At 42.2% G+C, this 27,763-nt stretch overlaps 2 protein-coding genes across 4 annotated transcripts in view; both read right to left on the minus strand.

Annotated features, from left to right (window-relative positions):
• The window catches only part of TTC23L (tetratricopeptide repeat domain 23 like), a 25,695-nt gene extending 14,855 nt beyond the window's left edge, over positions 1-10,840 (minus strand). The window contains exons 1-3 of the mRNA XM_019517980.1: positions 10,598-10,840; positions 8,350-8,604; positions 4,490-4,613 (exon numbers count right to left, since the gene is read on the minus strand). Of these exons, the coding sequence (XP_019373525.1) occupies positions 4,490-4,613; positions 8,350-8,505 (280 nt within the window). The 5' untranslated portion in view covers positions 8,506-8,604; positions 10,598-10,840. The remainder of the gene's footprint in view (positions 1-4,489; positions 4,614-8,349; positions 8,605-10,597) is intronic.
• Positions 10,841-14,816: 3,976 nt separating this feature from the next.
• RAI14 (retinoic acid induced 14) overlaps positions 14,817-27,763 on the minus strand; it is a 192,470-nt gene continuing 179,523 nt past the window's right edge. For all 3 annotated transcript variants that reach the window (XM_019517982.1, XM_019517984.1, XM_019517983.1), the window contains 7 exons: positions 27,165-27,251; positions 26,465-26,519; positions 25,961-26,079; positions 23,890-25,395; positions 19,653-19,802; positions 17,210-17,275; positions 14,817-16,986 (listed from right to left, as the gene is read on the minus strand). In XM_019517982.1, the coding sequence (XP_019373527.1) occupies positions 16,909-16,986; positions 17,210-17,275; positions 19,653-19,802; positions 23,890-25,395; positions 25,961-26,079; positions 26,465-26,519; positions 27,165-27,251 (2,061 nt within the window). In that variant the 3' untranslated portion in view covers positions 14,817-16,908. The remainder of the gene's footprint in view (positions 16,987-17,209; positions 17,276-19,652; positions 19,803-23,889; positions 25,396-25,960; positions 26,080-26,464; positions 26,520-27,164; positions 27,252-27,763) is intronic.

Here is a 27,763-nt window from a genome sequence, read left to right on the forward strand (position 1 = left end):
CATTGGAGGAAAAACCTGGCGTTATTGATGTCTGTGGGAGCTGTGCTATTGACTTTTTGAGACCAGGATTTCACCCCCAGTCCATAGGAAAATAATTAGAAGAGTTCAGGGAAGAAGATAAGCCCTTCCAGCTATCACTGGGCTCTCCACAGACCTACTGTGCCAATAGAGAAGATGCACCATGGGGAAATATGTAGAAAGGAACACAGCATAGTCATGGCTTATGCAACCCCTCCTCCACAATACATAATGTTTTATGGAAATAAGATTATTAATTTTATATTTAGTCCTACTATCCCCCTTGCCAAAGTCCCCATATAATGCAGCCATCTGTGTACCATCACCGGTACATTGTGTCCGCACCTTCCCTCTCCTTGGGGAGTCAGAGTACCATCAGGCAAGAAAATACCTAATTGCTATTTAAAAAATCAGCCAGCAGCCAGAAAAGGCAGACTGCTCTGAGCATACTCTGCATTTCTGAGCATTAAAGCAGGTTCTAACTCAGTAAACTGTGGCTCACAGGTGTGATCTCCCAGCTGGGAAATACATTGCTATCTCCAAAGCAAATCCTCAGATGAGCAGGGAAGTTGCCCATAATTGTATTTCAGAGAACTTTGCCAGCACTTTTATCTCTCCATATACTTTCTTTATCACTAGGAAAGGAAAGGAACCAAGGCAGCCAAATCCATTGCAAGACATTTCTTTCTGCTTCCTCACAGACTTCTCTTATTACTAGTACTTATAACTTTGGTGAGCACACAAAATAATTTACCCAGATTACTATAGGCTTAGCCAGATAAGGGGTCCATTGAGTCTGGAATCCATCTCTGACCACACCAGATCATAGAGAAGTCAGGCTGGAAGGAACCTTGATAGGTCATCTGGTGAGTCCAACCCCCTGGATCAGGCAGGGTCACACCTATCCAAACTATCCTATACTAATCCATTGTCTAACCTCTTAGCAAAATTACATCCCCATATGGCAACCAGCAAAGCCCAGAAGCATAGGAAATACTTATAGTAGAACATAGGTGTAGCTGCTCCTAAAGCATTTCCAACCAGTGGTTGTCCAACCTCTTCTTGAACACCTCCAGTGATGGAGAGTCCACAACTTCCCTAAGCGGACTAGGACTATTCCACTGCCTCACTGTTCTAGAGTGAAGATGTTTTCCCTGACACCCAATCTAACCCTACTGTGCTGCAACTTCAAGCCACTGGTCAGCATCCACCTTTCTGTAGCAAAAGAAAGAAAGGTGTTTTCCCTCTTCTTTATGGCAGCCCTTCAAATACTTGAAGACTGCTGTCATGTCCCCTCTTCACTGTCTTTCCCACAAGCTGAACATGCTTAGCTCCTTCAGACACTCATATGATTTGTCCTTTAACATTTTTGTCACCTGGTTTTGGACCTCTCTAACTTCTCCATGTCCTTTTTAAAATGTGGATCCCAAAACTACACACAGTACTATAGATGAGACCTACCCAGTGCTGAATAGAGGCACTATTACTCCCTGTGTCTTGCACCTAATGCTTCCACTGATGCATCCCAAAACTGCAGTTGACTTTTGTGCTCCAGAGAGAGATGGAAGAGACAACTACGAAATCATCAGCTGTGAAATCCTGTAAGGTTTTCTCTCATTTCCAGCAACCCATGGTTAGCTTGTCCTCATATTAGTTTTACAATCACATTTTGTGTGACCATGCACGTTATTTGTATCTATGCAAATGTCCAGTCCTTCCTGAACCCCCCTAAGTTTGTGTTCAGTGGTGTCTCATGGCAATGAGTTCCATAGCTTTTGTACTGTTGAAAAATCATTTCAGTTACAGTAAGTGTACCCTTGTCCTCATTTTAAAAGGAAAAAAAAAGTTATATTTGTTACCTCCCTTCTGAGCCAGGGTGACTGTCATTCAGGTCAACATGTACCATTAATTAAAATAAGGGCAATATAAATCAACATATTTGAAGGCTATAAGAAACTACTGGGATCATCTGTTCTGGTCCTCTGCATAACACAGAGCAAAGAATCCCATCTGATTGTTTCTGTCTCAAACCTCTAAATCCAATTTGAGCTATGGCACATCTTTTAGCTATTGCTGAAAATGTTGCTGTGCCAATCAAGTTTTCTATTCTAGTCTTTGAAAATTTTGTTGCCCTTGTTTGACAACCATGGCAGACAGTTAAGAGGATTCAGTAATTCTCCACACTTATTTATTGCTTTAACTTATCTTGCCTTTCATCTCCCTGGCATGTAAATTATGTCCCCTTAAGCACTATTAGGCAGGAGGCAAGAAAATATTACAGAGCCCTGTCTGAGAGCAAGGGGATGAAATTGTCCCAATACATTTAGGATTCCGCCATTAAGAAACTAAAAAAATGCTCAGTTTTGAATCATGTGAACCATTATATGTTTAATATCCCTCGTTTGTTAATGTGCCTTTCTGTGTACTCAAGGTCTGGGTCTAGGGAACACATTGGTTCATTCTTTACTTCATTAAACTGAAGCTAGATGGCAGTACCACTCCAGCTTTCAAACTTAATTGTAGTTCCAATGCCCATTACTTTGTAGGTTAACACGTACATGTCAGTGCAGTCCCATTCCCCGGGCACTATCTTGATGCAAGCCAGAGGGGAAAGAAGACAGCACTGTATTACTTCAAGCTTGCTAAGCTCTTACAGAAGCTTGATTTCTAGTATGATATCCAAAATTAAAATTGAAAGCTTATCTTATAAATTGTAAACTTTTTTTTATGAGCAGCTGTGTGACTGGAATAAGTCGCTGAGTTGCACAAGCACATAGCCCATGCAGCTCCTGTTATGAATTACATTTTAGGCTTGTACTTTGGTGAGCTTTGTGGACCATAGCCTTTCCTTATTTACTTCACTTCTAACTTTCAAGAGTGAAAGAGGAGCTTCTGTTTCTAACATGATTTTAAATTCCTGTTTTCCTCCCCCCATTCCTCAGTAATCTGTTATTGTGCTTGAGGTCGGATTGTGGAAAGGACAAGAAAGGATATTATAGAGAGCGTGACGCCAGCCCTTCCTCTGTCAGATAATGGAGACTATCATGATGAACTTTCCTGCCATGAAGCTTAACTCAGCTATGTGATAAGTATGCTACCTTCAAAGATAAGACACAGGTATGAATAAGTGGTTCTTGAAGCATCATAAACTGAGCATGGGCAGTCGGCCTAGTGGTTAGCACAAGGTCCAGATTGGAGGTCAGCTGGGGAATAGCTGGGCTGAAGCCAGGAGATTGGAGTCTGAGGCAGAGCTGAGTCAATAGGCAGAGGCAGAGGGCGGGAGGCAAGCCAGGTCGGTACCTGGAGTCTGAGAACAAGACAGAGCAAGGCGCGAGGCAGAGGCCAGGTTTAGCAACAGTATGTTGAGCCAGGGCTGGAGACAGGAACACAGGGAACAGCAGAATAGTTTGAAGGCAACAACAACCTTACTGCTCAGGCAAGTTCATGCTTCCCATATAGGCCTTGAATAGGCTGGAGGGACCAACCCCATCTAGGAGTCCCAGCCAATTAGGGGTCAGAGTTTGGAGGCCTTCACAGCAGGAGGGGAGAACAATGATGACAACTCATTTCCTACTGGCCTGCCTTCAGCTACAAATAAAGTAGTAGCCTGGTGCCGGGTTGTGCTGGTGCTTGCCTCTAGAGCCCCCAGATCCAATGTCTGAGACCAAATCCCAACACTTCCAACCATCCAGTCCTTGGCCAAGTTACACTTCCACATACGATCCTGTTGAGATCTTACAGAGAAGAACTGAAACCAGTTTTATCCTTGAATAAATATTGACTCCTGGGAATAAACCAAGTATGATTTGAGCCTATTGATTTCTAAAATTTTAGAAAAGGTATTATACAACCTGATGCAAACATGCACATTTGGTCCTCCTGACACCAGCATCCTACTTCTCAGAGTAGCATTGCTCCTCTGGCTGGCAGTTGCAGAATTTGAAGCTCTGCAGGTCATCTTTCCCCATGAAGGAAACATCAGTGACACAGACTGTGGCATACTATGTTGTATACTTTATACCAGTCTTAGAGGAGAGGTGGCCACAAACAGCACACACGCAACTTCATCTTGCTGCTGACTCAGAAAACTCATCTATGCCCGGTCCCCAGGAAGCAACTGTTTCTGCAGAACGTTCTCCAAATACAGAGAATAAGGCAAAACCACAGCTTCTCTGAAAGAACCACTTCAAAAGAAGCCATAACAACCACCTAGCATTTATTCAAGGGCTAAACACTTGCTTGCACAGGAAGAGAGACTATTTTATATAACAGTGCCTGCTTGCATCTCCTTCCACAATGTGTGCTCTGATAACTAGTGTGGTTTTTCAAAGACACATGCGTGTACATAACCACTCATTTGGTAGCCTTGTTTGCGAACATGTGTATACATTTGTGTGACTTAAGTACTGAAACCAGTTTTAGACTCTTTCATGTTTTTGAAGTAGGGCAACTGAGAGCAGAAGATACACACCTTGCAAAATCATATAGCCGTGAGCAAGATTGGTGAATGCTTGTGCCATTTTCCAGTGCCCATCTCCATAGATGATTCTAGTAAGAGCCACATATCGGGTCAGTTCCCTGATGGCTTTATGAACCTGAAAAACAACACAACATAGGCAATATGATTTCTTTTTGTTTAAAAAGAAATATCATTTTGGGCTCCATATAGCCCCTGGAAGTGTTTTATTTCCCCTAAGCTAGATGGAGAAATATATACACATAGATAAGAAACTAAACTGAAGCCTTGAATGAGCTGATGTCAGAATTACACAGAACAAAGGATTCTTGCTTTGGATTCTCATGGGTTCAGTTACAGCTTCCTCTTGCCTTGAACACTGCAGTCTCTTGCCTCCCTGACTTTCACTTCATCCTCTTCAATCCAGCCAAAATGCTGCTGGCAAATATCAGTTTCACGTCACTCAGACCAAATCCATCCCGCCTCTCTTAAAGACACTTCTCCGACTTCCCCATATCTTTAGGGTTTCTGCCTTCACCTTCAAGATTCAATGAAGCTTAGCTCTTACCAACCTCCGTAATTTTTTTTGTTTTCTACTTCATCTCTTCCATTCTCCCAAAGCCACCTGAACTGCTGCTTTCTTCTGTGTCTTCTTTTCACTGTCATCTCTGTGCTTCCTTCACTGGGGATCCCAATGACTGTAATCCCTTTCTGTCACATTTTTGCTCTCTAGCACTTTAAATAATATAAGAAAACTGCAGCAGCGCTGCCGGATTCTAAATAACTGTGTTTACTAAGTATATGCTAACAGACAAGGCCTGGCCACATGTTCATTATATCTGTGTCCATGCATGTGCACACACGCACCGGTTGCTTTGTTAGATCCAGTGATTTCTTCAATGGTCCACTAGAGGACTCTCAAACTTAACAGAGTAGTAGTACCTGGTTCCTATATGCTATTCTATCTACCAGGAGTACATATTGCAGGGGTATATATCCTATATACCAGGAGTACTCAAGCCCCAGCCCATGGACCAGATCTGCCCCACCTGTGTCCTGTCATTTGGCCTGCAGGGCTCCCCACAGGTCTGAAAATAGGGAGCAGTGGCACTACTCCCCTGGTCCCAAATTTCCAGATCTGTGGGGAGCCCCGCAGGCTGGATAGCATGGCTTTGTGCACTGTATCAGGCACACAGGGAGGTGCAGGGCATTATCTTGGCATGCAGGGCTAGGCAGGGGTAGCATGGGGACCCAGGGCCAGCTCCTGGTGCACAGGGCCCAATCCTGGTGTGTGGGGCCTGATCCAGTCTGCAGGGCCAAAAGTTTGAGTACCGCTGTGCTTTTTTTAATGCTTTTTATGGCAGAATTCTCCCTTAAAAGCAGTTTAAGAAAAAGGATAGGAAAAAAAAAAAGATCGAAACCAAGCAATGTGGCACAAAGGGAACACATGCTCTAGTTAATGTGAATTAATCACTCCTGTGATGTTGTCTTCTACCTTTCATTTCCTGCAAGTTCTTCAGGGTAGAAACCTTGCTTCCCCATTCAGCTTTCAGGGAACTTATAAGTAATTTATGCTCAGTAAAAACAATAGCATCCAATTTACTGAATCATATTGATCTGACAAGACATACAGCTGTCGCATCCATAGAAGAGGTTTCATAGGAAGGCTCTCACCCACGTGTCTACTGCGCATTCACTACTGAACTATCACAGACCACAGCCGGTCTATTTTGTGGCTGTAAGGCCAGATTTGCATCTAGTGCCAGATCAGGAAAGGCTCAGAAAGAATTCTCTCAGCAGACAACTGACGTAAGTAGCTCAAAAAGCGCCTTTCCATGGTAGGATTCAGAATATATTGATGCAGGTAAGCCAACAAAGGGATCTTTGCATAAGGGAAGAATAGTGGGATGGAGCAGCAGCAGGCTGAAGAATTTGTCAAGACAGCGAATACCAGGGGACTATTAATATCCCCATCTGTTCGAGAAAGTAATTCTCAGAAATGTCATGATGATGACTAACACCTCTCTGCTGCCATGCTTAGGCCTTGAGATCTATTTCTGGCTCCTTGAGGATGTTTGCTAATTCTTTGAAACTTTCCTTCTAGGAGCTGAATGATCTGGCTGATGATTACAAACAGAAAAGCCTCTGACAGGAAAGTCCCTACAAACTGCCTGGGGAAAGGATGATCAGAATGTCAGTTTTGCTACCATAAAAATGAATGAAATGCAGTAGCTAAACAGTAACTCTCTCCCCACCCCCCTCTCCACACACACATTTAAAGAAGTCATTTAAAACACATTCAGGGGATTTATTATCTTCTACATGCAAGTTTGAGAGACTTCTCTTCCTACAGGAATAGAGGCATATATTTCACCCCTGGCCTGAACTAAGCAATTGAGAGGCATGGGTGCTATAAAACGGGACCCTTGCCTATTTGGCATGAGAGGCTGATAAGCTTTAGACATGACTCCAATGAGCCCCACTCCTCTTCCAGGCTGGTATAGGTGAGGTACTGGATGCCAGCACCACCACTTGTGGGGCTTGTGCAAGAGAAGTAATCCTCCTCATTGGGGTATGAGTTTGGTAAAAGGTCCACAACCCCTCGTCACTTGGTTATTAGCTTTAAATTACCCTTAACGGGAAATTACTCACTGTCACCATTGGATGTCTTAGTCATGTGTGGCTCTAAAATGGATTAGTCAACTGAATCTGCTTCCTAGTAGACAGGAAACATATTGCTAAAACAGTTATCAGAGCATGTCCCTACTTGATACCAGCCAGTCAGCCGAGAGCCAGACTTACCTTAACTACCACCAGGCTTTTGGAGGCGTTCCCTCCAGGAAAAGTCTACACCTATTAGGGGAAGCCGTGGTGCACAGGAGTTCCTGGCTTCAGGGAAGTCCTGGCTCTGGGGAACACAAAATGGACCAGGTCTAAGGCTCCCTACACAGCTGGCTGCTCTGAAGACAGATCTTAGAACCCTGGATTCCTCCACAGCCCACAAGAAAACTAAGGACACTATCAAAATCAGAGATGTGTTTGCAAATCATTTCATGTGCAACAAGAGGCTGCTGACAGACATGAAAAACAAAGAAACAGACAAAAAAAAAGTGCTTTATCAGAAGAGGCCGTGCATTAGTTTGACCCAGCTTCATAGCATCTATATAGATCACGTGCTTCAGTGGGACTTGTTGGTGCTTTTATCTAAAGCTGATTCAATCAGTTAGATAAACCCAAAAAAGCCCTGCTGAAGTGCCTGATTTATTCAGATACTGGGTGAGCTGGGTCCAACTAACGTGATGCCTCTTCTGGGCATGTGCTGGGCTTGGCGCAGGGGCATACTGAGTTTAAATTGATTTGAGGTGATCAAATGGCATAAATGCCTTTTTTTTTTTACATCAGTAAGCAGTGTGTTTTCTGACGCAGCTCTGCTTTGTGGGAAAACATTCTAACTGGCTCTACCCGAGGTCACTTAGCTAGATGCTGCACGAACATGGAACCAGAGACAGCTGTTACCCAAAGAGGTTATAATCTAGAGACTAGACAGATGCAGGAAGTGTTACTACTCCCACTTCACCAAAAGGGAACTGAGGGCACATCCACAGGAGATGCTTTATTGCACAGCAGAGCTAAATATTGTGCAGTGAGCATCAGCATCTACACGTAGGACCAAGCCCTGCAGCTGAGGGACCCTGCGGGGCTGGCTCTGAGAGAGAAGGATCTCCCCGCCTGGATCCTGGGACCAGAGGGAAGAATCTTCCAGCGCCGGCCCCACGACTGCAGAGCTAGTGCTGTCACATAAGGATGGAGGAGTTTTAAGTAGAAACAATTACACACAGGACTTTTGTCTAGTAAGTTATAAAACAGAATATCACCTCTTTCTCTTCAATGAACTTTTCTGCCATTTTCATTGCTCCTTGCAGTTTCTCCCTGGGTGTTGAAGCCCAGTCTGTACAGAGTGCCTCTGTCCTCATTGTCTTCTCTTCTCCTTCACTATCTCCTACTGTGCTCTCATCGTTTGATTCATCCATATGTACAGAGGCAGCTGTGCTGGTTTCCTGGACTCTGATTACAATATATTGTAAGGTTATATTGCTCGGGAGATTTATTGCAGATCCATCTGTTCTATGCTGCACAACATTTAAACATGAAACAGGGAAAAATGCTTAAAATATTACTATTAGGATGTGAATGAAAAACAAAAGTGGCCAGTTAAAGGAGGAATTACAGGTTCCTGGGCCAACAATGCTAAAAAAAATTCTCCCTTTGGAAATGAAGTTAAGCAACTTATACATGACAAGGAGAATCCACAGCATTCTGCCTGGGTTTTGTAGGAGCACACATCAGATTGGCTTGCATTTCCTTTTTCCCAAGGAATACTAAGGAGATCCGAACAGGAATACTAAGGAGATCCGAACTGACTGGTTACACCCGCTCAAAAGTAATCTGGAGGATAAACATATTTGCACAAAATACTTGAGCAGCAGAAGCAATGACTATTCTAATAACCTCCCTTTAGAGGTATCACTTAATGTGCTAATCAGAACTCTTGCTCTTACTCCACACTGCCTCTGTCCGTTGTGTCCTCCAGCCCCTTCATAACAACAAGTTGTAGCTCTATAGGCAGCAATAATTTTCTGGTTGTACATCAACACAGCGCTAAGCAACAATGGGCACTGTTCTTAACTGGGGCCTTCAGGCTTTACTACAACAATATAATATGTTTCTTCTTTATAGTGCAGTACTTAATTTTCATGGAGCAGGAGACTGCTGTGCTAGGAGCTGTACAAATACAAAATAAAAACAGTCCCTTCCTGAAAGCACTTGCAATCTATATGTAGGAGGAAATAATGCTTTCATTGTTTCATAACGCTGGATCATCTCAGTTCACGTCTATGTTGTTTTATACTGCTACACAGAGAAAAGGAGAAACAGCCCCAAGTCCCAGAATTTCAAAAATGTTCACAGCTTTACTTTCCATTTGTTGAAACTGGCCCTGGCCACTTCACCAGCAGGGAATGACTGGTTCTAGAGGGGTTTGTCGCACCAGGGAATAACATCTAAATAAAAATGGAGCTGGGTGGCCTGTTCCCATCTAGTCGATATTCTACTGCACGCAGAGCGGAGCACCCACAGGAGGTTGTGGAGGCTGATAACAACCAGGATCATAAGGGGATTAGGCAAATTCATGGAGAACAGACCCATCAGTGGGTATCAAACCTCAATGGGTGCAACCTCTAAACTAGGACTTCGGAGCCTCTGAATGCTGGAAACTGCGGCACGGGGGAGGGTTGGGGGGATGGAGAGGGGCAGAAACAGATCAGGTTAGATGCACCATGCTTAAACACTCATCCCCTTCACATCCACTCTCTGCTGCTGGGAAAGACAGGCCAATTTGTAGCATGACGACAGTGGGCTGAGGCCCACCAGGAACTACGCATCCCACTCAGTTGCTTGAGGGAGGCCACTGAATGTACAACTAAACTGGTGGGAATAAAAACAATAAAACAGAAGCACAGGTTGTAGGTCACCAACTAGGATACCAAGGGAGGACACTAAGCAGATAAGCGCGGCTAGTGCCCATGGCTTCTCAAATGCATCTAAGGAGCCATGGGATGGATGCTGGGCGAGATGGGCTTGTGGTCTGACCCAGTATGGCAGTTCCTATGTCCTTAGCACACAGCTGACTCCTTCCCCATCCCTCTCTCTCCAACATCACCCAGAGCACAGGCATACACATATCCTTGTAATCCGGGCAGGAGACCATTCTTGAGTTGTTGGGTTAGATCCGATAGCCTCGGGTAGTGGGGCCTGTGCCCCAAAAAACAAGACAGATAAGCAGAACCAGGTAGACCCTCTCCCGCTCCCCACCGCAGCACACGCAGAGACATGGCTGAAGGACCCTGGCTCTAAATGACTTCCCAGCTGCAGTGAATGTAGTCCCCTCGCCACTTCACATTACAATACACCAATCACTGCTGCCCAGAGACCAGGTTGTTTTTTTCCTCCCTGCTGCCTGCCTGCTCCCCCTTAGTGCATGGCCCATGATCTAGTGACTGTAATATAGAAATGACACAGCTCAGGGCAGCAGAGATCAGAGGAGAGACAGACACAAGGAATCACCTGCTGACCGCACTGGAGCGAATGTCCAGCAAGAACTACTCCTCCGCTGAGCAGGGCCAAGCGCCTGCGCTCAGCTCTGCAGCCATTTGCTCTGTGCTCTTTCCATGAAGGACTTGTTCAGTTCTGGCAGGTTCATTCAATGTAATTTCAATGAGTCAATTAGCAGGCATCTCTCCTCCTTCTGTATGATCTGGAGCCTTTATTCTCCCCTTTCCCCAAGTCAGAGGCTTTTGTGACTGGCTCCACCCCACACACTGTAGTCCTGACAACCACATGCACCGCCCTAGGCTGTAGTCTGGGTGACAGTACACTCACACATGCACATGCGTGCATGACTGCCTCATTACCTGGGTCAGGTACATTGTGCAGGTGTTTTCCATTGTGCACAACAGAGCCTTGATCCAAATTAAGGCCAGCCTGCTTTAAGATGAGTACGTAGGCAGCCATACAGAGGAAGAGGGCATCTCTGCAGCAGATCCGCTCCCAGCTGCAACCCATAGAGACTGCTCCACTCCACTTTGCTCCTCCAGACTCCGCAGGTCTGGTAATTAGGCTGGACTTTAATTACATAGATGTTTGCCAGAGCAAAAAGCAGTAGAGATACGTCAGTAAGAAGGTCTCTGAAACAGGCAGGAGGAGGAGGCAGAAGTTGTTAATACGTTTACTAAAGGTCAGGTGACTGGTTATTTCTTTTCACAAAAAAGGGACAGAAAATGCCAAGGCAAAACAGCTGTTAAACAAAATATAGTTTTGTGCATCCTCCTGGGGCTGCTTTGCTTTCCAGTATCTGTGTCCTGTCTACTTTGGTACTCAGAAAAAAGCTACAAGTGATATGAGGGAACATGGGAGGTAGATGCATTGCTAGGAAGCATGCGACTCTCTAACACTTGGGACCCTGGAAGAGGACCTGGGCCACAGTGTACGGAGCTGGGGAACAGCCAGGTCCCCTGCTACTCTGCCACCCACGCAGCTGAGGGAGTTCGGTGGTGCTTCAAGCATTGTGAGCTGCCGCAGAATTCCCCCTAACGCTGCTGCCATGCACACGCAGGCTGGGACGCTGCTGAAGTCAGCCCAGCTCCGCCGGGAATGCGGCTGCCAAGAGAAACAGCTAAGCAGCGGGTGAGGGGAATGTGCAGCTCTGAGCTTCCAGTATGTGCCACCCCCGGCTCTCCCATAGCCTGTCGTCAGGGCCCTGCAGCAGAAGCCCAGAGGGCTACTGAAGACCAGCTGCTGAGAATACAAGAGGGAAAGCAGGTCCTCACTACTTTGATGCAAGTAACTACATAGGTTACTTGAAAACATTTGTAGGGTTCATCTGACAGAGGGTGGTTCCCACAAGCAACAACTTGTGTTTTCAGGACAGCTTGGCAGAGCTGTCCCTAGGGTATGGCGAATTGGGGCAACCACCCTGGGCCCCATGCTTTGGGGGGGGGGAAGGGGGCCGTGGAGCAGCTGCAGCCCCTCCTGGAGCCCACAGCTCAGCCACACGCCGCGGAAACACGGAGACCCTCCCTCCCCCTTTGCAGGGGAACCATGGCCCTGCACAGGCTGATTTGCCCCGGGCCTCGCTATGGCTGACTCTGTAGGTTGGTCATGACTGCTACGTAGCACCTCTGCAGCGCACACTCTCAAGTTAATGTTCCTGCCGCACCAGACTCTCAGAAAGGGTTACGTAACATTTGTGAAAGAACAAGCTACGAGCTTGGTTCAGACAATCAGGAGCTGATCCCCACCCACTGAGGCACAGGAAGGATCAAGTCTGGCCCGGCTCTCTACACAGGGCAATGATGTCACAGAAACTGTTTCCAGTCTCCAGCTGCTGGTAGGAGGTCCCATTACCAACCGTCTGAGCATCTGAGGCTGTTGGAGAATGTATTAATAGGGCCAAGTACTAGTCTGAAGAGACAGGAGTCCAACCATGTCAGAGGCACTTTTAACACTTATAACCCACCCCCCCAGACGACTGTGAAAATACCTGTGATAAGCTAAATAAAGAGCAGGCCCAAACTGTAAAAGCTGAGAGGTACGTTTCTCTAAATTGCCCCAGGATTTATAAGTACTATCACGTCACTGCTCCCACTTGAGTGGATACTGGGGTTTGAAGTGGACATCCTCCTAGGGATAAAGTCACGATCTTCTACCATTTGGGCTAAGGGGCTGAAGTCCTTTAGCTGGAACTAGTGCTGGACCATAAACCTTTTACTCAGACTGAAGCTGGGAATTAGGGTGGGACAAAGACCTATGGTCTCTTACTCTTGAATGCAAATCATCCAAGGCAGAGATCACCACTCTCTCCTAGGAAGGATGCTACCATATTTCATTATACATGTTTGAAAAGCACTACACATTTCAGTTTCAAGCCACCTGCATCAGTTTCTTCCTAGGGCAAGAACTGATGGCATCTGCTGCAACTCTAGAAGTTACAACCTGGCATCTTAGGAAGCTTCTTAATAGAAGGTTTGAATTAATCTCAGCTGTAGTTTATAGCTGTCACGTAGTCCTGAGCTAAAGGGAATATTAAACTGACTGTGAACACAAACACCATCAATTTATTACTGGTTGTAACAGGGACAGCAGAACAGGGTGAAAGCATGACTTTGATTCGTAATTACTGTCTCATATTGAGAGTGAGAGGCTTTTACTCTGTTTAAACTAACCAGCTTTACAAACTCACTATGGGATCTGAGCATCAAAAGCCAGCTCCCCTCTTATTTGCATGTCTCTTCCAGTAATAAAAGGACTGCGCAGCCTAAGATCACCCTAATTACAGTGTGTGCAATCCCTCTCTCTCTACATTTTGGGGCTGGCACATGTGTAATGGCAGGCAGAAGATGATCCTTTGTTATTAACTCTGTTGATGAAATGGCCAAGAGAGAATCCAACTCCTAAACCTGCTCCTTTGTTAAAAGGGATTTGGACTTGCTTTTATGCGCTGAAGCAAACGGACACGATTCCAACTATATACACAAAATGGAGGTGTTGAGCAAAGTGATGCCTTTTCTAGCACACAACAGCACCAGTTAAATGCTTTGAGGTAATCAAATGCACAAATGCTAAATAGCTTAAGTGTGTTATTTATCTATTCTAACCTCTACGAGTCATTTATCTGAAAAATAAAGATGAATTGTTAAAACAAAGCTGCACAAGGTTATGTATTTGCCAAAGGAACATAACTAATCCATGCAGACCTTAAGAGTGGATGGAAATGAAAGCTTAAGAAAATTATTTCCAAGTTGCAGTGTGGGTACTCCACATACAATACAAGTCAGCCTGCACCCACAACTACAATCGCTAAGCTATAATCAAATGGAGCCACACTCATAGTCTGACATCAAACTGCAATAGGTGATTTGCCAAACTACAGCAAAAGCTCTGTTATCTGGCATTCCCCGGGAATGGGGGATGCCGGTTAATCAAATATGTGCCGTCCACTGCGCTCCCTGGCGTCAGTGTGCCGAGGGACTGGGAGGGGGGCCCCACACAGGCTGCTTTTCCCCAGGCTGTGGGCTGAAGAAGTGGATGCCAGTTAGTGAAGCTTTCTGGTTGATAAAGTGCCGGATGACACAGCTTTTGCTGTACTAGAAGTTCCTAGACATTTTCTCATGGCTCCCTTACATTTAAAGTGCCCAGGTTGTGCCTGAGCAGCTAATGTAAAGATCAATGGCAACATACAGCTGGGCAGGTGACATTTCTCCGGGCAGAGTCACACTTTAAAGCTACATAAAATAAAAACAATTCTAAAAGCACCAATTACTCAAGAGTAGCTCTTTCAAATGAAAGGACAATTAGACAGAGACCATATGTGTTTCAGAGGCAAGAGAGGATTATATGTATTTCAGCCCCTCCCCAGTTCTGGGGACAGGGAGGGCAGTATAGCTGAGGATAGTAGGGCAATGGGGAATGTTTCAGTTATGTGGGACACTGAAGAATATCAGTGTGTAATACTGGATCACAGCAGTGACTACTGCATACTAAGCACTAACAGGAACAGGGCACAATCTTTTATCATAATGCACCCCACTGACCTACAACCTGTTCTTTAATTCTTTCTATGCATGCGGATGTTTACTGGAGAAACAGCTTTACCCTTATCAGCCAGCTAATAGCAATGATTTGCAAACCTCTTCAGTAGTTTGGACCTATACCTAAGATCAAATGGAGCAGAAATAGTTAAGACACTCAGAAAGTTAACAACAGAAATATACTTCGGTTATGAAACTGGGAAAGAAATTCTCATATATTTGACACAGTCGTAAAATCTTGGTATTGCAGTGCTTACTTCAGTTATATTAAAATACAATAATATGGTCTTGCTTAATAGCTTCCTGAATGTACAAAATAGAGCAAGAATAAAAAAACTGGAAATAGTTTATTTGCTGCATAAGGAAACCTTTTTTGTAAGTTACATACAAAGACAAATTCTATGCTATAGTGTATGATCTTCAATATTTCACAAAGATAACTGAAATAAATATGCATTACAAAAGATAAAAGGCTAAATCCATCAAGCAACCTACAAAATGGTTCAAACATGCTTGAAAATGTATTGTTTATTTTTAAGTGCTGCAGCAAAAAAAAAAAGGTCTTTTCACATTTCTTTGGAGCATTTTTTTAAATTGTCTAACTATAAAATACTGTCCAAAATTATCAGGCATTAGTTATACACCCTAAGAAAAAACCCACCAAGGTCTAACTGATGCAAAGTTTTTAATCCATTTAAGCTTTGCTGTGGTTAGGAAGTATTTTTTGAAGTGGCTGAGTCCAGTAAGCCTCAGGCACTGTAGACTCTGTCAAATCAAGAATCTATGAAGTTAATAGATTATACAGCTCTGGAGATTTCTTTATTAGAGACATCTCCACCAAGAGGAATAAAACCACTACCATAGTGAAGCTGCAAGTTAGTTATAGTATGGTTTTACCCTATGCTTACATATTTTCCAATTGTTCTCTACTATTTGCTGTTATTACACAGCCCTGTTTCAAGTCTACTTCCAATTCTCAAGAAAAGGACAATGATGTCTTTCTTACCCTTGAAATACATGACATGATTCTGTTGTTATCTAATAAACTTTTCATTTTGCTATATCACTAAACGTAGAACTGTCGTTTACACTTCACTGCTCTGGGACATGCTGACAGACAGGTCTATTATTTTATATAATTTCTTTCTGTGGAGAATACTTCACTATTGTTTTACTAAAGCTGAATACTTTGGGTTAAAAAAAACACCTAAAACATGGTTACCTAAAAATATTTGTTAATACCCTTAATGAAAGTATTTTGTAGCAAAATGAGTTTAGTTACAAAAAAATCACTAGAGGGCCAATAAAAATATATTGGAGAGACAATCTTTAAAAAAAGTGAGGTTAGGAAGTGTGAGGCATTGACACTCACTGTAAACATCCTGTGTTCACTAGAATCCCTTGTTTGAAGCATATGCATCTTTTTTTCCTGAGCTCCATGGCCAACATCATTTGCATAGATAGCTTGACCTATTGTAAAAGGTTGTTTTGTTGAGCACTTCTGAGGTTCAAATGACTAATATTTTCATCACTTAAACTGATTTTGTTGCTCCTGTGACCAACTAACATCTGATATCAAGGCAATTCCACGAAATATGAAGTACAGAATACATTTTACACAGTTGGTGTATACAACAGATCTGGGGAACCTGTGATCCACGGTAATCTTGCTAACTATAAAAACAGATTTAGTTTGATACTCTGTCTCACCAAGTAAAATTAAATAAAGATACCTGCTTTTGCTCACTGCTATGGGATGACCAAATTTTGCCCATTTAGAAGATGCAGCTGGCCAAATACCCTGAACATTAGTCACAACTTGGAGCTGACTAAAACACTCCCATCCTTTTCAATTTCAAGGTGCAGCCTGTAAAAAAGGTATAGGCCTCAGAATGGAGAACTTCATTTTGTCCCAAGGTGTGTGATGATTCAGATCCAGATGGCGTGCCACATGCTGGAACCTGAAGTCTTCATATGGAAGCCTCCATGAACTGAAGCTGTGAAGTACATTTTAAGCCCTTCTGAATGACGCTTACAAGGTGGAGCAGCCAAAGGAGCAATAACTTTGAAACAAAACTGCTTGCATTTTAGATATGAAAACAGTGCTCCAAAAACTTGGTGGAGATGGTTTGGGTCCCAGCGCATATGATGAATAAGAAAAGTGGCAGAGACAAATGACAACTCCCAATCACTAAAAAAAAGCAACAGATTGCCATTTTTAAACCTTGTGTTAAGGTGAATCTAGATAAACACCATGGCAGCATATCAGGAATCCTTAAAACTTGTGTTTCATTTTTTTTGTGACTGACTTTTGCACATTGTTAAAATCTGCTTAAGCACTTTCTGGACATCTTCATCCATCTGACCCTAAATGGGAAGGAAAAACAAAAGAGCAGAGTTAAATTCAAGCACCTCTTGTCCTCTTTTATAGGATGTACATAGAATGTTTTAAAGGGGAGTGAACAATGATTTCAAGAGGACACTGAAAACATTGAATTTTTTTGTATATAAAACTTAAACATAATTTCTATGATTTATAGATTTGTACAGGGTAGTTTTCCATAGACTAATTAAGAATTAGCAATCATACCTGTACAGCATAGAGAAGATGCATCCTATAAACTGATACGATTTCCTGATGTTGTTTCTTTGTCTCCTAGAAACATATGGCAAATCAAGAAACATGAGCAACTTCATTTAAGAATAATACATCTAGATTCAAGGCATATAGTTAACCACAGCGGTATCTTTATTTATCGAGAGAAAATTCTCTTGCTCACAGGCAATATTTTACATATCAGCAACAAAAATAGGATTAAGTGCAGCATGTTGTTCACAGAGGCACTATAGCTTTGCCTATGCTTGGAAAGAAGCCACAACACCTATACAGCTGCACTGAATCAGAAACCATAGCCAAGTCTTGCTGAGAGTAAGTTATGTGACTTTCAGCTTGATAGTTCTTAGCTGCAATTCAGGAAGGTCCTGGTCAATGGAGTCCTGGCAACCACTATACATGGCTACAGAGACAAAGCCACGTCTTTTCTGCATGGTCATTGATTGCTGTGTCCCAAGAACCATCCTGCCATGGGCACCTAGATCTGTTTCAAAACTCGAGCAAAAGAAGGAACAGGCCAAATGGCCCTAAAGCTGCTCCAGAGCTCCCAGAAAGCACTTATCACGGTGGGTTACTGTTTTCAAGTTTCTGTTATGAATTCCAGCTTTCCTCTGGACAGTTGAACCCCACCTTGGAAGCAGAAATTGTGGCTCTGCCTAGAATTCTAGACATTCCAGACCCATTGCTTGTGAACCGGAGAAGCAGTTTAAGGCGGTACAACTTTATAACAATTTAAGAAGCTAAAAATTCAGAGGGAAAAACAGGGTGGGTCTGATTTAAATCAAATCGATTTTAATCATGATTCAAATCACTGGTCAGGAAGCCTCGATATAATCATTATTTTCTACAAAAAACTTCATTCTTGTTGTTTGATATCCCTTATTCATTTACCTTCTTGAAATTTTGCACTTTTAGAGAAAGATAAGGGCTTGACTGTGTGTACACAAACTTGTCGAGAGACAATAGAGCTGATGGGTGGGTAATCAGGCCTGTTATCGCTCATCTGCATATACTGCTGTTAACAAGGATGTTATTTCTAGAGACAACAAACTGTCCCTATGCCTGAAGAAGGGTGTTTGTGCCCAAAAGCTTATAAAGAACAATTTTTCCAACTATTTAGTTGGTCTAATGACAGAACTGTGTCTGCCTATGATCTCTGGAGACACAAATCCACAGGTTGTGAACTGAAACTAAGCACCCCAGAGATGCTTAATGGGATCGTCTAGACTGAGCACTGAGTCTCATTGGGTAGAGAGGTTTTCTTTCATCTTTACAAATATATAGAGGAGCCTCTGAGAACCCCATAAGATTGGGCTCCTAATATAGTTCATGGCCTGTTGTGACCTATTTATAAAACTTCTAAAAAGGATACATGAATATATTGTCTCAAATAGTATATAATTAGAAGTTATAATCTCTATTCCATGACGGTATCTTTGAGCTTTAACATACCTTAAATTAAAATCTGATTTAAATTTAAAAAATTGATTTTTTTTAAAACAAAAATCATTGATTTTTATCCACCCTGGAAAAAAAATTCTCACTCAAAACATATGAATGTGCTTGGGCTGAAATGTCAATATTTGAAAGATTATTTCTTTAGAAAAATGCATCAAGCTTTCTTTTAGCCAAAAAAAGAGCCCAAAACAATAGAACCTGGCAGATCTAGTCATCAGTTGTTCCGAGTAAAATAAAAAAATCTAGGGCTAACTGACTATATACACTTAACACATTACTATGCTAGGCACCATGCAGACAGCATGTGCTATTCTAGTTAGGGCAACTTGGATCAGTTATTAATCTAGCTAAAAATAATTTGCTGTAATCATCCAACATCTCAGAGGTCTGATGCTCCATTTAAAGCAGTGGCTTTCTAAACTATCTTTTGCTTCTGCTACTGTTTAGTTTTACTTGTGATACAGCAAAGTGATCAAATATATTGAGATAGGGTGACACTGGCTTAAGAAGTGAAACAATTATTTTATCAGACCAATCCACTTAATCCTAATGAATGCTCAACTTCAACACAGAAACTCCAGCAACTTCATACTGTCCATGTAGCCCAGTTTCAGTTCTCTACAATGGCTGCTCTATTCCCAACCTCCAGAGCAGAAAGGGAAATGTGTGAAGCTGATGGATCCCAGTGACAGAACTCAGGGGAATCTATTGGGACGTGGCACTGTCTCCTAGTTTTGTGGTATTTCTAGATGACAGCACTGCTTTGACCCATTCTTGAAGTGTCAAAGGTATCAGCTTTAGTGTATTATGAAAATTAACTTCTTTGGATGAAACAGCTTTTTCTTGTACTCATTGCTGGTGCTCTTTTCTAACTGGGAGCATGGAGCTCTGCAAGGAAGGTGCCATGTCCCATTAGCAACATGGGTAGCTTGTGTTCAACACTGAAAAAACCCACACTTACAGCCAGCTGATTTTGTAACTGTTTCACTTGTTGCTGTAATGCCTCCAGCTGTTGACTTTGCCGTTTGGGAGCACTGCTTGAGTAGGAAAGCTGAGAGAGGCTGTTCAATGCTTCCTTTAATTTGCTAACTTCCTTGGACATCTCACTGATCTATTGGAGGGAAGGAAAAAAAAAGGCAGATGTAAGAGGATGCAAGAAATACCACATTTTAGTAGGCTTTGTTTTGGAAGCATTTGTGCTTTTCCTTTTCAGTATGCAGAAAGCACCTCTGCTTAGAAAACCGTGGAAACAGCAAGGCTGTTGGGTAAACAGAGCAGTATGGTACCCCCCTCCCCAGGATACAGCACTATGTTTGCACAGACAAATGGGATACAGTTCTTGACTGGCCAACTCTACAGAGCCTCTTTCCAAACCAGCAGGCCAGTGTGCAGCTTTCTCTCAGGCTACTGCATGCCATTTTTGCTCTTCACTGGAACAGAAGTGGTATGCAAACAACTGCATCTTATACCCATTACCAGCTCAGCAATGACTGACACCAGGGGCCAGATCATCTTTGGCATGGTTTGCTGACTCAAACACACAAGGACAAGCAAGGTCTTTCCCTAGGCCAAAACAGCCTGTGAGGCCTAGAGGCCTGTCCCATTTGGCCTCTCACAGCTCCAGTGCCAGTCAAAGGAGCAAAGTCCCTTTCGCAGCTCTGCAACCCAACTTTTTCAAACTTTCTGGCTCCTTTTTCCAGCTGCAAGTGATAATCAAGAAGGACTGAGGCACACCACCCTGTTATTCATGTACTCCTGGCCAGACACTTTCTCCTCTTCTACAAATGCTCCCTGGCTCCTAACCTTTCTATCACTCCTCCTGTTTCCTTCTCTTCTACTACCACTGCAATCAAATGCCAGGTTTGCTAATCTCTGGTTCACTAATGTCTCCCTAACTATCCTTGGCTCCCTCTGCAGCAAACACTTCTTTAGCCTCTATCAGCTACCTCCCATTTTCCTCACGTCTGGCTGGCCATGCGCCGCGCTGCGCCACCCTTCCCCACTGGCGTCCAGCTGGCTGTGCACCACCCCCCACCTCCACTCCGCATCCGGTGTGCTGAGGTGCTTTTTTCTTTAAGGTAAGTGTGCTGTGGGATGAAAATGTTGGGAAATCCTGCCTTACAGAATGCAGAAGGAACACTACTTACAGATGATGCTGAAAAGGCTCAAGTATTTAATGCCATTTTTACTTCAGTCTTTACAAACAGGGACAGCTACCAAATGATAAATGCAACTGGTAGCAAAGATAGTATGGCAACAAACAGTGTAGAGTAGTGGAAAAACAGTTAAGGTATTACTTAGAGAAGTGAGACACTTTCAAGTTGGCTGGGCCAAAAGGTATGAAACCCCAGGGTACTGAAGGAATTGGCCAAGGTAACGTCAGAGCTATTAGGGCTGTGCAAGATTTTGCCGACTGTTTAGTTTTGACGCTGTTTCAACTTGTTTTGAGCTCAAAATGGTGAAATTGAAATGAAATGAAGGGCTTTGAAACAGCTTTGAATTGAAATGTGGGCAGTTGAAACATTTCAAAAGTTTTAAAACTTTTTGAGTTTCGAAGCTGAAGCTGGGCTTTCCTGCAGGGAAACAGAAAGTAAGGAGAGGAAGGGGGAAGGGGAGGTGGGGGAGTACTGCTTTGATACTGACTGGCTGCCTGAGATGCTGCTGATGCTACTGTGCTGCTTACTAAGTTATTACCTGTTGTCATTTAAAGTGGTGGACCAGACTGAGGCTATAGGGGAGGAGGAGGCCTCATTGGGGCACATTACCATGTTGTGTAGAGGCCCCAGCACCAGCGAGGGCACACCTTAACATACACAAACAGTCACACATCACGAGTATTGCTTGTCAGCAGCTTGAGATGCAGTTTCCCAGAAACCCCTGCACCTATCTCCTTGAAACTTGGCAGGCTTTGTGGCCTCAGCAGGGGCTACCATGCCTGCTGTTTTCACCCCCCTGTGCCTTCACACTTACAAGTGACACAAGCTTTGCTTTCAAGACTTTGAGGTGCAGTTTCCCAGAAACCGCTGCATCTATCTCCTTGAAACTTGGCAGGCTTCATGCCCCAGAAGGGACTACCATCCCTGCTATTTTCATCCAAATCTGCCAAAAAATGACAAAGTTATAGGCAGTTTCATGCTTCCCCATATAGCCTCTGGGTGAAACAGAGAAACAGTGCTGACAAAACGAAACGGCACAGTGCTTTTGAAATGAAACAAAACTCAAAATGAAACACTGTCCTGTTGAAACAGAAATTAAAATGAAACAGTGCTATTTCACACAGCCCTGTTAACTATCCTCTTTGAAGCTTGTGAAGGTCAGGTGATTGGAAAAGAACAAATATAATGCCCGTCTTTAAGGAAGGGAAGGAAGATCCAAGGAACTACAGACCGGTCAGCCTGACCTCAATACCTGGGAAGATCACAGACAGATTCTCAAGAATCTTTTGTGAACCGCCTAAAGGAGAACAAAGTGATCAGGAATAGTCAGCGTGGATTCACCAAGACCAAGTCATGTCTGACCAACTTGATTTCCTTCTACGATGTGGAGACAGGCTCTTTGGTGGGGGGTGGCCAGTGGATGTGATACCTTGATTTTAGCAAGACTTCTGACATGGTTTCTAACAACATTTTTATTAACAAGCCAAGGAAATATAGACTAGATGAAAGTATTATAATGTGGATAATTTACTGATTGGATTACCAAGCTCAACAAATAGTCATCAGTGGCGCAATGTCTAGCTGGGAGGAGGTATGAAGTGGGGTTCCCCAGGGTTATGTTTTGGATTTGATACTGTTTAACATCTTCATTAATGATTTGGACAAGTATATATTTATCAAATTTAAGGATGATATCAAGTTGGGCGGAGTCGCAGACATCCCAGGGGGCAGGGTTAGGATAGTGAATGCCCTGGATAGACTGGAGAAATGGTTTACAATCAATCAGATGAAATTCAGCAAGGACAAATCCAAAGTCCTACACTTTGGATGGAATAACTGCATGCACAAATACAGAATGGGGAATGACCAGCTAAGTTGAGTACTACAGAGCAGGACGAGAAGAACCTAAGGCTTACAGTGGACCATAAACTAAATATGAACCAAGTGTGTACTCTTGTTGCAAATAAAAGCCAGCAGCATACCAGGTTGTATTGACAGGAGTGTCTCTTGCAAATCAAGCATTGGTGAGGCCACCTAGAGTACTGTATCAAATTTTGGGCCCCACACTTCAAAAGAGATGTGGACAGACTGGAAAGAGTCCAATGGAGAGTGACAAAAATGATTTTTAGAGGCCTGGGAAAGACAGGACACTCACAAGGATAGGATGAAAGAACTAGGGCTATTTAATACAGAGAAGAGAAGATTGAAGCGGGATTTGATAAGTCTTCAAATACCTGAAGGGCAATTATAGAGAAGATAGAGACAGAAGATGGAGATTGCTTCACTGAAGTTTAGGAGGAACTTTCTAAGTAGAAGGATGGTTAAGCATTGGAAGAGGCTACCTAGAAGATATGAAATGTCCATCCCTGGAAGTTTTCAAGGGCAGGTGAGACAAGACATTGGGCTGTGATGCTTTAGTCAGGGATGATCTTGCCTTGAGCAGGGGGCTGGACTAGATGGCCTTAGGAAGCCCCTCCAGCCCCACTTTCCTATAATCTTGTATTTATCAAAAATGTATTGCATTTATTGACCACACAAGCAGATCTGTATCTGAAGACATAAATACTGTAAACTTATCCATATAAAAAATAAGTTGTGTAGTGTCAGGCATGGATAAATTAAGTGAAGCAAGAACCACTGTATTTAGGCTCACTTGTTCTATTTTGTGTAACTTTGGGCCCTGTGCATGTCTACCTTTTCCAAATCCCTTCTCTACCACTTTGAGGTGGGTACTTATGAGAACTGAGCCTGATGTAACCAGACTCCTAGAAGAGGTAGAGAGAAAGATCATGCACGAGAAACTACAAGATCAACTACTACTGATAAAAGGCTGCGTGGCTAAATCCTTTAAAAAGATGTTATTGTAGCACCTGACATTACAAGATGGGGTACTCAAATTCCTGTTCTAGGGGTCACCTTGTTCAGTACAGGGTTGTGAACTGTATTTGTATTTGTATTATCCAAATTTGTATTTGTATTATCCAAATTGTTTTACAAAGACTGAACATCCAGACCACCAACTCTGTTTAATGAATTACTAACCCTTTTATCTTTGTCTTCTTCTAGTTTGGATGAACTTTCAGAGAATTTTTTCATTTCCAGAAGGTCTTCCTGAGCTTGATGGAACTTTTGCTGAAGTCCATTTTTTTCTTGCTCCTTTGCTTGAAGTAGAGTTTGAATGCTTTCTTTTTCCTCTTTTAACTGCAAAACTTGATTTTTTAATTGTGCAACATTTGAGGCTGAATTTTCTCTCTCTTTCATTAAATCCTTCAGTTTAGATGACAACATGTTTACTTCACCTTCTAACAATGTCTGGAGTTTTTCATATGAAGTTCTGGGTACCATTGCTTCGTTAACTGCAGCTTTTTCTTCCAATAATTCCTTCTGTAGCTTTCCTATCTCAGTTTCCTTGTGAATAAGCTTTTCTTTAAGCTCATTTATTTCTTCCTGCATTTCCTCTGCTGCACTCCTGAGAGCATTCACCACTTGCAGGTGTTCAGCAACTGCTACTGAATTTTGCTTTTGAACGTCTATCAACTGCTTTAGTTGCCCTGTTTCGTCTACCACTTTTGTGTACTGTGACTTCATTTCAGACAATTCATTCTCAGCTTTATCTTTCAATAAATTTGCTAACTCCATTAGTTTCTTGTGCTCCTCTCTAGGAACATAGTCCAAAGCTATATTCTCCAGAGCTTTTCCTTTCTTGTAGCTTTCAAGCTCTGTTTGTGCATCTTCGTATAACTTAGACAACTCACTCACCTGCCTGTTTAGCTCATCTATCATTCTGGTCTGTGCTTCTTTCGTCTCCCCAGCTTCATCACTAGTTTCCAACTGCATCTGAGTTTTCAACTTGTCTTGTAGCCTTTTGATTTCTTCTTGCCCTTCTTTATACCTCTCAATCAACAAAGCCTTCTCTTGGTTAATATTCTCAATAACTAAACAGTATGAATTTTTTATTTCCTCACATTCTTCCGCAGACATTCCGCTACCTACATTCTGCTCTCTTTCTTCAAGTTTTTTCTCCAGCTCTCTCACTTTCTCTTTATAACTTTCCCTTTCCGCTAATGCTTTCTTGAGTTCTAGCTTTAGCACCTCAATTTCTTCACATGTAACCTTCAGGACATTTAGCTCTGAGCAAGTATCTTTGTTTTCAGAAGAAACAAGGCCCGATTTCATAGCTTCTTCATACCTATTATGGGTTTCTTTGCGTTTCTGGCTAAGATCAGAGCCATTTTCTGAAATTTCTGTGCTGTTTAAATGAATTGTTTCGGGTACTCTAGATTGAAGCTGTGTCTCTAAGTGTTTCCTTTTTGCTTCAGAATTTTCTAATTTTCTCTGCAAAGCCTTTAAATCTTCTTGTAGACGCTTGAAGTTTTCTTCGTTGTTGCTTGTTGACTTCTCGTAAGTTGGTGTTTCATTTAAAGAAGGAGATTTTGGCTCCTGAGCTGAGATTTCACTCTGTCTGTCTGCTGATTGATCAAGCTCTGTTTGGGTGGAATGATAAGATTCTAGGGTAGAATCTATATCAGCTTCTCTAAGTTCTTTTCCCTGCACAAAACACAAACATTGTAAGTATATGTATTACAAAATTTGTTGGAGTAGATTAAATATGGAACTCTTATCACCTGAAGAGCCAAAGGTAAAAAAACTGTGAGCTAAGACTTACAGGGGCAATCAGAGCCCAATTCCTCTAAGGAGATACAGCAGAAGATACAGTCTTTCCAAATATCTTGGCTGATTTCTAAAATATAGTAATGAAAAGCTCTGACAAGTATAAGATCGTGAGCCCTCAATAAGTTAACCACTGTTTTGAAGTTTACTGTTCTAACAAACAAGGATATCCAAGTTTATGGGAAACGTGAGAATTGAAATATAGTACTTTTATACTACAGAACAAAGATTTCTTTGCTAATGCTCTTACTACCTATAAACCCTCTTTGAAAAACTGTAATTTAATACTGAAGACAAAGATTGTTTCCTCAATGAGCTTGCTATCTATTAACCCTCTTAATTTCTCTGTACAACATGCCTCTTTAAAACTATAACCAGTTCTTTATTCTGCATTTCAAGAGCTAAGATTCCTTTGCTTTGTGAAAAAAGTTTTAATACCTACCTGTAATTTGTCTTGTAATTCCTTATTGCGTAATGTTAGAGAGGAAATTTTTGCTTGCAACAGTTGAAGTAGATCTTGCTGATCAGTTTCAGAACTTATATCTAGTAAACTATCTGCACCTTTGAAATAAACAGCAGTAACCAAGGTGATTAAATAGTTATTGCTCTTATTACATACTCTATCCTTTTGAATAAAATAGTTTTGAGAAAAAGTGAACTCCTTTGTTTTCCTGACCACTACATGTGCTAAATGAAGGAATTCTTCCTAGGTCTGTTTCTAAAATACTAGGTTTTATCATAAGTAGAAACAGCAGTTTTTGCTCTACAGCTGCAAGACCAAAACTATTACCCAATAAAAGTATTATTGTTTTTGTACTAAAGTATTTGACATTCTAAAATTAGGCCCATACAGCATTGCAAACAGCACGTTGCTACTTTGCATCCTTTACCTAAAAAAAGGTCCCACAGAAGAAAAAGCAAATATGATTCTCTTCATTTACTTTACCTGTAGTGCTGTCACTCAGCCTATCCTTATCTCTCTGTATGGAGCTGATCTCCTCCTGTGGGGACACAAGGGGACAATTCCACTTAAAAGTACTATACTTCACAAAAATAAGCAGAGAATGAAGTCAAACCCTACAAAAGACCAATCCCTCTCTTTTGGATTCTGGGGCCTTGTTCTACATAGAGCTAGAATGTTTAAATCTAGGATTTGGGTCCCTGGTTCCTACTCCAATCAACATGATTTGGGCATCCAAATCCCCACAGGGAGTTTAGAAAGTTGCAACCTACATGTTTACCAGTGCAATGTTGTATTGCATACTTTATGCTCAGGAACAACAGTCCTGAATAGTGTGGACCAAAATCAGACACTAAGGTAACTGCCTGAAAGCCTTTTGGACAAAGCTATCTTCAATTTGCATATTATATAGTGTCATATAATTTATTTAAACTATGTAACGAGCTCTTACTTCCATGGTTACATTACCAGATGCTTACTAATTATGATGAATTAATTATCTCTGCATATTTGCTAAAAGTAAATCACCTTACAAAGTGCATACATCTTACTTTGGTAAAAAGAAATCTATAAATGCTTAAATTTTGTCATTCATATACAATGATACTCCATTATCAAGCTTCTGTATTTAACCACCTAAATCAAACTCAAGTTTATTAAATATACCAAAACCCCAAAAGCTAACCTTGCTTGCTTGTTCATCAAAGAATGCCTGTCCTTTTCCAGCCATTGGAGTTGAAGTTGCTGAACGTGGAGAGGACAATTCACTAAACTGAAAAACATACACAGAGATATCTACATTAAAGAGTTCTTCTTGTGTTAACACAAGACATAAATCTGCCTTAATTCCCAAGAGCTAACTTCACAACTGCACATTGTGCTTAGCCATTAGAGTACATGCAGCATAGTTGTCACACTGTTTCAGTTTAATATTAACCTATTTGTTAAGAGGTAGCTCAACCCCATACATTATATTTATTTGAACATGGAAGTGCATTTAAGCCATTCATCAAAGCAGAGGGATAATCTTTAAATGGAAGCGCCACTTTTACAGTATTCTGTAAGCTCTATCTTAGGCCACAGCATTATATTCAGCAGCTTTTTTAATAAGTGTAACCAATATGGGTTTTAAGATGTCAGTCTAGCCTCAGAAATCCATTCACAGACATAAGACAGACATATCAAATAACATTGCTAAAGCAAATTTCAGCCAATATCTTTCAATATTATGCCTTACATATTCCCCATCCCACCCAGTTACAGTCATAGTAAGCTATAGTTGTA

This window comes from Gavialis gangeticus, unplaced genomic scaffold (assembly GCF_001723915.1).
Source record: "Gavialis gangeticus isolate Ggan-Ray unplaced genomic scaffold, GavGan_comp1, whole genome shotgun sequence".
NCBI lineage: Eukaryota > Metazoa > Chordata > Crocodylia > Gavialidae > Gavialis > Gavialis gangeticus.